The sequence below is a fragment of the Oncorhynchus gorbuscha genome, linkage group LG02 (genome assembly GCF_021184085.1).
Source record: "Oncorhynchus gorbuscha isolate QuinsamMale2020 ecotype Even-year linkage group LG02, OgorEven_v1.0, whole genome shotgun sequence".
Taxonomy (NCBI): Eukaryota; Metazoa; Chordata; class Actinopteri; order Salmoniformes; family Salmonidae; genus Oncorhynchus; species Oncorhynchus gorbuscha.
The window spans coordinates 83,114,836-83,124,094 of record NC_060174.1 but is presented as its reverse complement, the minus strand read 5'-3'; the positions used below and the strand labels follow the sequence as shown (position 1 = coordinate 83,124,094).

The following is a 9,259-nucleotide window of genomic DNA, read 5'->3' as shown; positions in this document are numbered from 1 at the left end:
AATAACTGCACCATGCTCAAATGGATATTCAATGCATGCACTTTCTTTTTTACCAATCTACCAATAGGTCCACTTCTTTGCGAACTATTAGAAAACCTCCCTGGTCGTTGTGGTTGAATCTGTGCTTGAAATTCACTGCTCGTCTGAGGGACCTTACAGGTATTTGTATGTGGGGTGTACAGCAGTGGTTCCAAATCTTTTTCGGGTTACTGTACCATCAATTAAATTTAGCTCTGCCCGGAGTACCCCTGAAGTACCCCCTCATGTGCATTTTTAGGTCTCAGGTGTCTCAGGTGTCTCTTCCCAGGTACGCCCTGTGGATCGGCCAAGTACCCCCAGGGGTCCTAGTACCTCGGGTTGGGAATCACTGGTGTACAGAGATGGGATAATAATTTTAAAATCATGTTAAACACTATTGTACACAGAGTGAGTCCATGCAATTTATGTAACATATTAAGCACATGTTTACTCCTGAACTTATTTAGGCCATAAAAAGGGTTGAATACTTATTGACTCAAGACATTTCAGCTTTTCATTTTTGGCATTATGGGGTATTGTGTATAGATCAGTGACACAATATCTCTATTTAATCCATTTGAAATTCAGGCTGTAACAACAGAATGTGGAAAAAGTCGAGGGGTGTGAACTTTCTGAAGGCACTTTAGCTCTAAACAACCCTGACTTTAATATTGCTTAATAGGCTTACACCTTCAAGGATACATAGATAGAACCTTCCGGAACTTCACACTACACCCAGAAAATCATTACAGGAGACATGCCTGGGGTTCTGTATGTTTAGGGCTATTTAATTCAGGAGAACTACCGGTATTCGACTCCCAATTTCGACCCATTCAATTTCGAACCGTTCGGCTTGGGACCATCTGACTTAGGACACTCCAACTTGGCTCTCTTATTCACCATTGTTAGCCTTTGTGATCTATCCCTCCTCCAGTCACAGGTCTCCTCATAGGGACACATCCTGCACTTCCAGGCCTCCTCCACTTCCACTCCCTGGGGCACCCTCTCGCCCCTCCAGTAAGCCAGGTAGCCCCTGATATTAGTCCTAAGCTGGGCTTCCTCAAACGCTACCTCCCTGGTGCCAATGAGCTTTCCGGAGCTCTGGTGGCTATACTCCAGGCGTAGCTTGTCGATAGCATGGAGGTTAGAACAGGTAAGGACGACCAGTAGGTGGTCAAGGAGCTCTCTGAACGTGACTGCCTGGAGGCTCAGTGACTGGGTGTGGGTCTGGAGGTCTGATCCAAGGACCCGATTAGGATCCAGCTGAAGGTTGTGGAGGAGATGGTCCCTCTTCAAAGAACCCTTTACCATGGAATCAAACAAGAGCTTGTACATACCCACCTGAGAGAGAGAGAGAGAGAGAGAGAGAGAGAGAGAGAGAGAGAGAGAGAGAGAGAGAGAGAGAGAGAGAGAGAGAGAGAGAGAGAGAGAGAGAAGCAGAGGTAAAGGTCATAGAGAGATGGATCAAAGAGATAGATCATATAGGGGTCAGACACCACAGAGAAATAAAGGAGACCAGAGAGAGGGCTCAGAGGGAGGTCAAAGCCAGATAGAGGTCAGAGAACACAGATAGAGAGACCAGAGAGAGAGGTTACAGAGAAATGTCAGAGACCAGAAAGTGAGGGGAGGTCAGAGAGAAATATAAGAGTGTTTGACTGTCTGTAGTGTACCTGTAGAGCGTGTCCCTTGGTCTGGGCTGGGCGGGGCAGAGAGTTGTGACTGCGGGTCTTCAGTTCACTCAGGACCAGTTCCCCAGAGTCACTACGATACAGCTCATCAACCACACCCATGAAGAACATCCCTTCCAACACACCAAACACTGGGAACTCCCGCACAAGCTGGCCTGGGACACACACATGCAATTCTGTGACAGCCGTCTCTTGTGGTTATTTTACATTTCCCTCTTCAGAGGGCTCAAGATTGGGCAGATTGTCAGGATTCAGGCATTCTGAAAAAACATGGATATGCAATGTAACCTAATCATCCCAAGCTTCATTCATCCCCCCTCCTTTCCCCTGTAACTATTCCCCAGGTTGTTGCTGTAAATGAGAATGTGTTCTGTCAACTTACCTGGTAAAATAAGGGTTCAATAAATACAAGTAATGTACCACCATACCTGCCTCTAAAGCTGGGACCATCTGTAGCATGTTGATTAGCTTCAGAGCCTCCCTGTCCTCCCTGGTGACAGCAGCCACAGTCACAACATTTGGTTTCACCTCCAGTTCTGGACACAGAGATACAAGGTCAGGACATGGGTTATAACTAGTTTCCTACATAACATTTATATGGAAAGCAAATATCAATGATAGCATAAATCCCTGTGGATGCATGTGTAGGTTACAAAATTACTAACATGAAAGTATTCTATGTGCCAATGCTCTTCTCTAACTCAGCATTGGCTCATGAGGTGGGCCTAGTTTAGAATGGTTATGGTAATACAACCTTATTTTCTAATGTAGGGCACAACAGTCGTATGGGAAGAGATATGGAATCACATCATAAGCACAACGTGCTGCTTACCTCTGGCGAGATGAATACTGGCCCCAGTTGTCACTTCTGTATTTTGCATCTCTAGCATCCTTACTTTAGGCTTAATGAACCCATAGGCCATTTTGATCTCACACCAAGACTGCTCACATAGCTGCGTAACACAGGTGACGTTTAAGGAATCTCTCCATTGGGCTCTGGTTAGGGACAGACAAGGCAGCACTCCGGTTCTTCACCCTCTCGAACAGGGTAGCGAGGTTAGGCCTGATACACACAGACACACACAATGCTTTGTTGCTGATCAAAAGCATAGACTGACAGGGAAAATGTTGACTTTTCTGGGTTGAATTGTATTTGCTTGAATGGGTTTACCATTTTTTAATGAGGTAATCGATCCTCTTCTCGGTTGTTTCAAGGGACTGACCATCATCACCAACATTCCCACCGAGAGTCGGACTGGACCGGTCAGGAGGGGCTAGAGGTGGTCACATGAAAGAGTTGTAGAAACTGCACCCTTTCCATTTGAACAAAGTAAATATTTTCTAGTGGACAATAAGAAACACACATGGTACACTGCGGTCTTCTGATGGTGGAACAGCTCAACCTAATGCACCAGTAATCCCTATCATCAGCACCTATTACAGTATTATTAACCTTTCACCTCTATATTCTTAGGTTAAGCAGCTTTCATTAGCACACCTGGATCCAGCAAGAAAGGAAGTTTTTATTTGATTTTTTATTTGAACCTTTATTTAACCAGGCAAGTCAGTTAAGAACACATTCTTATTTTCAATGACGGCCTGGGAACAGTGGGTTAACTGCCTGTTCAGGGGCAGAACGACAGATTTGTACCTTGTCAGCTCGGGGGTTTGAACTCGCAACCTTCCGGTTACTAGTCCAACTAAATACTTATTTTCCACCATAATTTGCAAATAAATTCATTAAAAATTGTCTGTCATAGTTGAAGTGTACCTGTGATGAAAATGACAGGCCTCTCATCTTTTTAAGTGAGAGAACTTGCACAATTGGTGGCTGACTAAATACCCCCCCCCACTGTATGGACTTTGAAATGAAAAAGGGAGAGGTTAAACGTAGGCCAAGTCTGGCATAAGCTTATTCCCCACACTCCACAATAACTCTGTTGCAGTGGTATTAGGTAGTCTGCGTATAGGCTATTCACGCCATAGTCATTATACCCTAATGTAGGCCTATTTGCCTACTAGCCAAATAAAGTGCAGAACATGCATGCAACTCATCATTCCAACATAGGAAAATTAAATGAATCCATTCAGTTCAGTATGCCATCCATTCTGTAATTCATTCAGTTGCACTAGGAACTAAATCAAAGAGAACAGAAATCCATGTGTGTATTCAAAATTATCTAAATTCAAGTTCTTTAGCCTATAACTTTAATAATTCAATGTTTAATTTAGGCCTATCCAAATAAAAAAGATAGGCCTTCAACTTGTACGCATTACAATTTAGGCTATCATTTTGGGTCCTGGTGTCTTGTGGAATTATTTTAGAACTCTATTTGTGTTTATAGGCCTCCCCTTAAATATAGGCCTCCCCTTAAATATATAGGCCTCCCCTTAAAATAAAGCCTCTCAATACATGTTTAACAAAATGGTTGAAAAAGCACATGAAGTGGCTGATAGGGAAAACACATCTGGCAATAATAATAAGCTATAGATAGTCTTGACCATTTGGGACCCCTTGGCTATTTAGACAGCTTATAACCAAGATTAAATTAAAATAAATGTTTGTCTCATTTATTGATATGGATATAGCCTCTGTGTGATGCGGTTGTGCAACGCAAATGGCAATAACATGATTACAAAAGTAGCCCCACGCAGCTTTAAAAATATATTCTAAAACAGCATGGCATATTTAGATTTTTGAATAAGCCTAAATAATTTACTTTCCATTTTGCAGCTCAGACGAGTCTTTCAAGACAAGGCTCTTCTGTGTCTTTATAGTATTATTCTCACACAAGTCATTTGCTTAAGGCCCAAGCCTACACTACGCCGTCTACTGGTAAAATGTTGTTATGAATTGACGTTCTAAAACAAGCTATAGACTTTTATTTTGGAAATGAAACCGAAAGCTGCAAAGCAAATAACATCTGGCCTAGAGTTGTTTGATTGACTAGCTAACTTCAATTCCTGACAAAGGTTTGTACATATATAAACAATTGTAACAGAGTAAAGGGAGATCTAAAGTAAGAATTTAATGTGTAAATGTTGAAGTAGTGGTTAGAGCGTTGGACTAGTAACCAAAAGGTTGCAAGATCGAATCCCCGAGCTGACAAGGTACAAATCTGTCGTTCTGCCCCTGAACAAGGCAGTTAACCCACTGTTCCTAGACCGTCATTGAAAATAATAATTTGTTCTTAACTGACTTGCCTAGTTATAGGTACTTTAAAAAATAATTCATAGTCGTAACATACGTTTACATATCTAATTTAATGGATGTGTTTCACACATTGCTTGTCTTATTATCCTGACAATTAACATATGGATTTTCTTACGATCCTAACGATATGTAAGTTCAACCTTATGGCAGCTATCTGGCTCCATAGTCGGGATCTTTAACAAAACTTCCCCATGCAGAAAACGCCTTGGTCCAATGACTTATGTGTAATAGAACTGAGAACCATGATCAAGGGTTACTCACCGAGATGCTCTGACTGTACATCGAGTAATTCTGCATCACTTATATCACCCCAGTCGTCCGATGGTTCCGTTGACGTTATGTTGGAATTCATTGCAAAATTATTCCTGTAAAGGTGACCGCATGCATCCTCATCCAAATATTCGTCTTCTTCTTCGGTGGGGTTTATCAGCGGTTAGCATCCAATGTAATGGTGCATTACCTCCACTTACTGTACTGGAGTGTGGAGAAACTAAACCCTGCCAGCACCACTTCCGTAGCTTTCCAGCACCGTTGCTGGCAGGTAGGGGTTATATATAAGATTCTACTCAATATACTCTTTAAACGGATGTCCTGTATCCCCCTCATACTAGAACGCAGTCTTGCTCTGTCCCTCTCGCACTGTAGCAATACATGCGCAACGGTTTCAGTTTCCTGGTAATAGGAAAGTGTGATTATCACATTTAAGGTCTTATTAGACTAGCCTCCTCTCCTGTCCCTTCATGTCGTCCTCCCTGGCTTTCCTCAGTACTTCAAATAAATGCCTCCCCTTAGAATCTCTATTCCACTGTTCCTGCCGTCTCTGAACCATCACTGTCCATATCAGGCTTTTTGCCTATGACGACATTTTGGGACGTTTTTGTTCGTTTCGGACTTCGTCGGTGATTGGTCAACAGTAGGGACTCTTCAATAAAGTCTGTTGTCATTCAACGGGAATCGAGTCGTTTTCATGCAATTTCTTTAATTGACAATTACTGCACCAAACATTAGTTAGATGTAAAATTGCGAGACTAAGATCTCCTCTGCAAAAAACGTCAATTTGTGACAGATTTCTTGAGTTATATTAATTTGGTCTATTTTGAGTACTTATATACTTATTTTTTTAATAGTTTTTCAAGTTTGGCGAGCTGAGTTCAAGTACGCAATCATTAGCAAGAACGGCCTCCTGAGATAGCAGACCCATGTTTGGAATGTCTTCCTATGGATATTTTGTATCAAATTCCCCCTGAAACAAATGTTGCGTATTACCATGACGTAATGCACTGCTGCTCAAACTGTTTGTTATATTTGATTGGCCACTTCCTTAGCTTTCCAAATACCGGCCTGTTGCAGAGTAACCAGAAATGTTGTTCTTTGCTCCTTGCAAACATGGCGGAGGTCAGTCTGAGAATTGGTAATGGAGCATACAGTATTATTATTTTTAAATCATATAAATAGTCGCATCTGGGGATTGAGGGCAACCAAGCTTGCTGACAGAATCTCATCTCGGTCTGGCGAAGCTCAAAATGACCTAACGCTCGGTGTGTTAAAGCGTCATTGTGCACAATCGTATGCATCATATGGATATGTATGCAACAAAAGCTTAACATTCACCTTCTGCTACCATTTATGTCAAGTCATCTATGCATAGTTTGAGGCATACTTTAGACAAATCCAACCTATGCACCACACCTAACACGCTGCAAGGCGCTTCATTGGAAATGAATGTGATTCTGGTGTACCAAAATGCAATGACGCTCTAGGTGTGATCGAAGCGTAATGAGCGTTTAGAAACTGAGAACTCAAGGTCCCTCAGCAGACTCACCGACAGTGGATTCGATGTTGTATTTTGCCATAACCTTATTAAAATGCGATGAGGGGGAATTACAGTTTGGATCTGTGTAGATGAATAACTTATCTGACAGTGAGGATATAAAACCACTCAAACACGGCTTCCAGGTGGTTTTTATATAACTACACCTCACTGACCCACAGGTCCATGTTATTGCCTCAAGCTGGAAAATAAACAGTGTTGTGGCTGCCACCACAACAGTGAGATTTTCCCAAAAAAACAGTCAAGCCTTATTTTGCAACTGTTGAGGCATTATGATTGAGGCATTACTTACAAGCTCCTCATCTCAGCCAACGAGGGAGGCACGCCAATCTTCCGCCTTGGGGATTGACAGCAAGAACATCTTCGGCAACTTCATCAAACCCCAGCTCCTGAGAGAGGAGGAGCTGCGCATCAGAAAGGAGGAGATAAGGAAGGAAGAGGCCATCAATTACCCCCACGAACCGGTGCCCCCTGCATATTGACTCTGTACAGGTAGCGCCTGTATATAGCCTCACTATTGTTATTTTTCTGCTGCTGTTAAATTATTTGTTTACTTCTATTTTCTACTTAACTTTTTTTCTTAACCTAGAGCATTGTCGGTTAAGGGCTTGTGATCGGCGCATGTGACAAATCCATTTGTACTTGGGCAAGATGATGGAGATGGCTGTTGGTCATCATGGCAGTGTCTATTCTGATCAACTTGAAACGGAGAGGAAATGGTTTATCAAAATGACACTAAAGAGGCATAGGGGGGCATTCTATTAACCCAACATATATGATTCATATGGGAATACTGAATGCAATGATATGGGATGATTGTGACCTTAACACACCTGTTGATTGGTTTCCACTTCCTTTCTTGCTGGATCCAGGTGTGCTAATGAAAGCTGCTTAACCTAAGAATATAGAGGTGAAAGGTTAATAATACTGTAATAGGTGCTGATGATAGGGATTACTGGTGCATTAGGTTGAGCTGTTCCACCATCAGAAGACCGCAGTGTACCATGTGTGTTTCTTATTGTTCAATAGAAAATATTTACTTTGTTCAAATGGAAATGGTCTAATGTAGGAATTGGTGTAGTGAAGAACAGAAGCATATGTGTTGGCCTATATTGCAGTAAAAAAAAAGGGTTTTATTCAATCACGTTTATTTAGAAAAAACGTGTTTTTGTCGCACTGCTTTGCTTTATCTTGGCCAGGTCGCAGTTGTAAATGAGAACTTGTTCTCAACTGGCCTACCTGGTTAAATAAAGGTGATGAAAAACAAATTGTAACACGGCAACATTTACAGTTGAAGTTGGATGTTTACATAAACTCAGTTTAAATGTATTTGGTGTTTCACAATTCCTGACATTTAACCCTAGTAAAAATTCCCTGTCTTAGGTCAGTTAGGATCACCACTTTATTTTAAGAATGTGAAATGTCAGAATAATAGTTGAGAGAATTTTTTTCATCTTTTATTTCTTTCATCACATTCCCAGTGGGTCAGAAGTTTACATACACTCAATTAGTATTTGGTAGCATTGCCTTTAAATGGTTTAACTTGGATCAAATATTTTGGGTAGCCTTCCACAAGCTTCCCACAATAAGTTGGGTAATTTTTGGCCCATTCCTCCTGACAGAGCTGGTGTAACTGAGTCAGGTTTGTAGGCCTCCTTGCTTGCACAAGCTTTTTCAGTTCTGCCCACACATTTTCTATAGGATTGAGGTCAGGGCTTTGTGATGGCCACTCCAACACCTTGACTTTGTTGTCCTTAAGACATTTTGCCACAACTTTGGAAGTATGCTTGGGTCATTGTCCATTTGGAAGACCCATTTGCGACCAAGCTTTAACTTCCTGACTGATGTCTTGAGATGTTGCTTCAATATATCCACATAATTGTCCTGCCTCATGATGCCATCTATTTTGTGAAGTGCACCAGTCCTTCCTGCAGCAAAGCACCCCCATAACATGATGCTGCCGTGCTTCACCATTGGGATGGTGTATTTCGGCTTGCAAGCCTCCCCCTTTTTCCTCCAAACATAACGATTGTCAAAATGGCCAAACAGTTCTATTTTTGTTTCATCAGACCAGAGGACATTTCTCCAAAAAGTACGATCTTTGCCCCCATGTGCAGTTGCAAACCGTAGTCTGGCTTTTTTATGATGGTTTTGGAGCAGTGGCTTCTTCCTTGCTATGCGGCCTTTCAGGTTATGTCGATATAGGACTCATTTCACTGTGGATTTAGATAGTTTTGTACCTGTTTCCTCCAGCATCTTCACAAGGTCCTTTGCTGTTGTTCTGGGATTGATTTGCACTTTTCACACCAAAGTACGTTCATCTCTAGGAGACAGAACACGTCTCTTTTCGGCTGCGTAATCCCATGGTGTTTATACTTGTGTACTATTGTTTGTACAGATGAACAGGCATTTGGAATTTTCTCCCAAGGATGAACCAGACAATTTTTTTCTGAGGGCTTGGCTGATTTCTTTTGATTTTCCCATGATGTCAAGCAGAGGCAACGTTTG

General features: G+C 41.8%; 1 protein-coding gene across 3 annotated transcripts; it reads right to left on the bottom strand.

Moving 5' to 3' along the window:
• Positions 1-545: 545 nt before the first annotated feature.
• Positions 546-7,359, bottom strand: LOC124011173 (exonuclease V-like). Of its 3 annotated transcripts, none has more exons than XM_046324287.1 (6): positions 7,044-7,359; positions 2,878-2,980; positions 2,539-2,769; positions 2,135-2,242; positions 1,689-1,861; positions 546-1,359 (listed from the first exon to the last, which is right to left on the bottom strand). In XM_046324287.1, exons 3-6 carry the CDS (start codon positions 2,627-2,629, stop codon positions 820-822), a joined length of 912 nt encoding a protein of 303 aa, XP_046180243.1. In that variant the 5' UTR covers positions 2,630-2,769; positions 2,878-2,980; positions 7,044-7,359; the 3' UTR covers positions 546-819. The 3 variants fall into 3 exon arrangements, with proteins under 3 accessions (XP_046180243.1, XP_046180223.1, XP_046180234.1); XM_046324267.1 differs by lacking the exon at positions 7,044-7,359 and adding an exon at positions 5,182-5,713; XM_046324278.1 differs by lacking the exon at positions 7,044-7,359 and having other exon boundaries at positions 2,878-3,314.
• Between the last annotated feature and the right edge of the window lie 1,900 nt (positions 7,360-9,259).

Excerpts from the sequence above, each read along its gene's own strand:
- LOC124011173 (XM_046324287.1), bottom strand. The coding sequence starts at position 2,629 with ATGGCCTATGGGTTCATTAAGCCTAAAGTAAGGATGCTAGAGATGCAA. Across the intron at positions 2,243-2,538 it reads CAGTATTCATCTCGCCAGAG|AACTGGAGGTGAAACCAAAT; the intron begins GTAAGCAGCACG and ends CTCTGTGTCCAG. Across the intron at positions 1,360-1,688 it reads CCAAGGGACACGCTCTACAG|GTGGGTATGTACAAGCTCTT; the intron begins GTACACTACAGA and ends TCTCTCTCTCAG.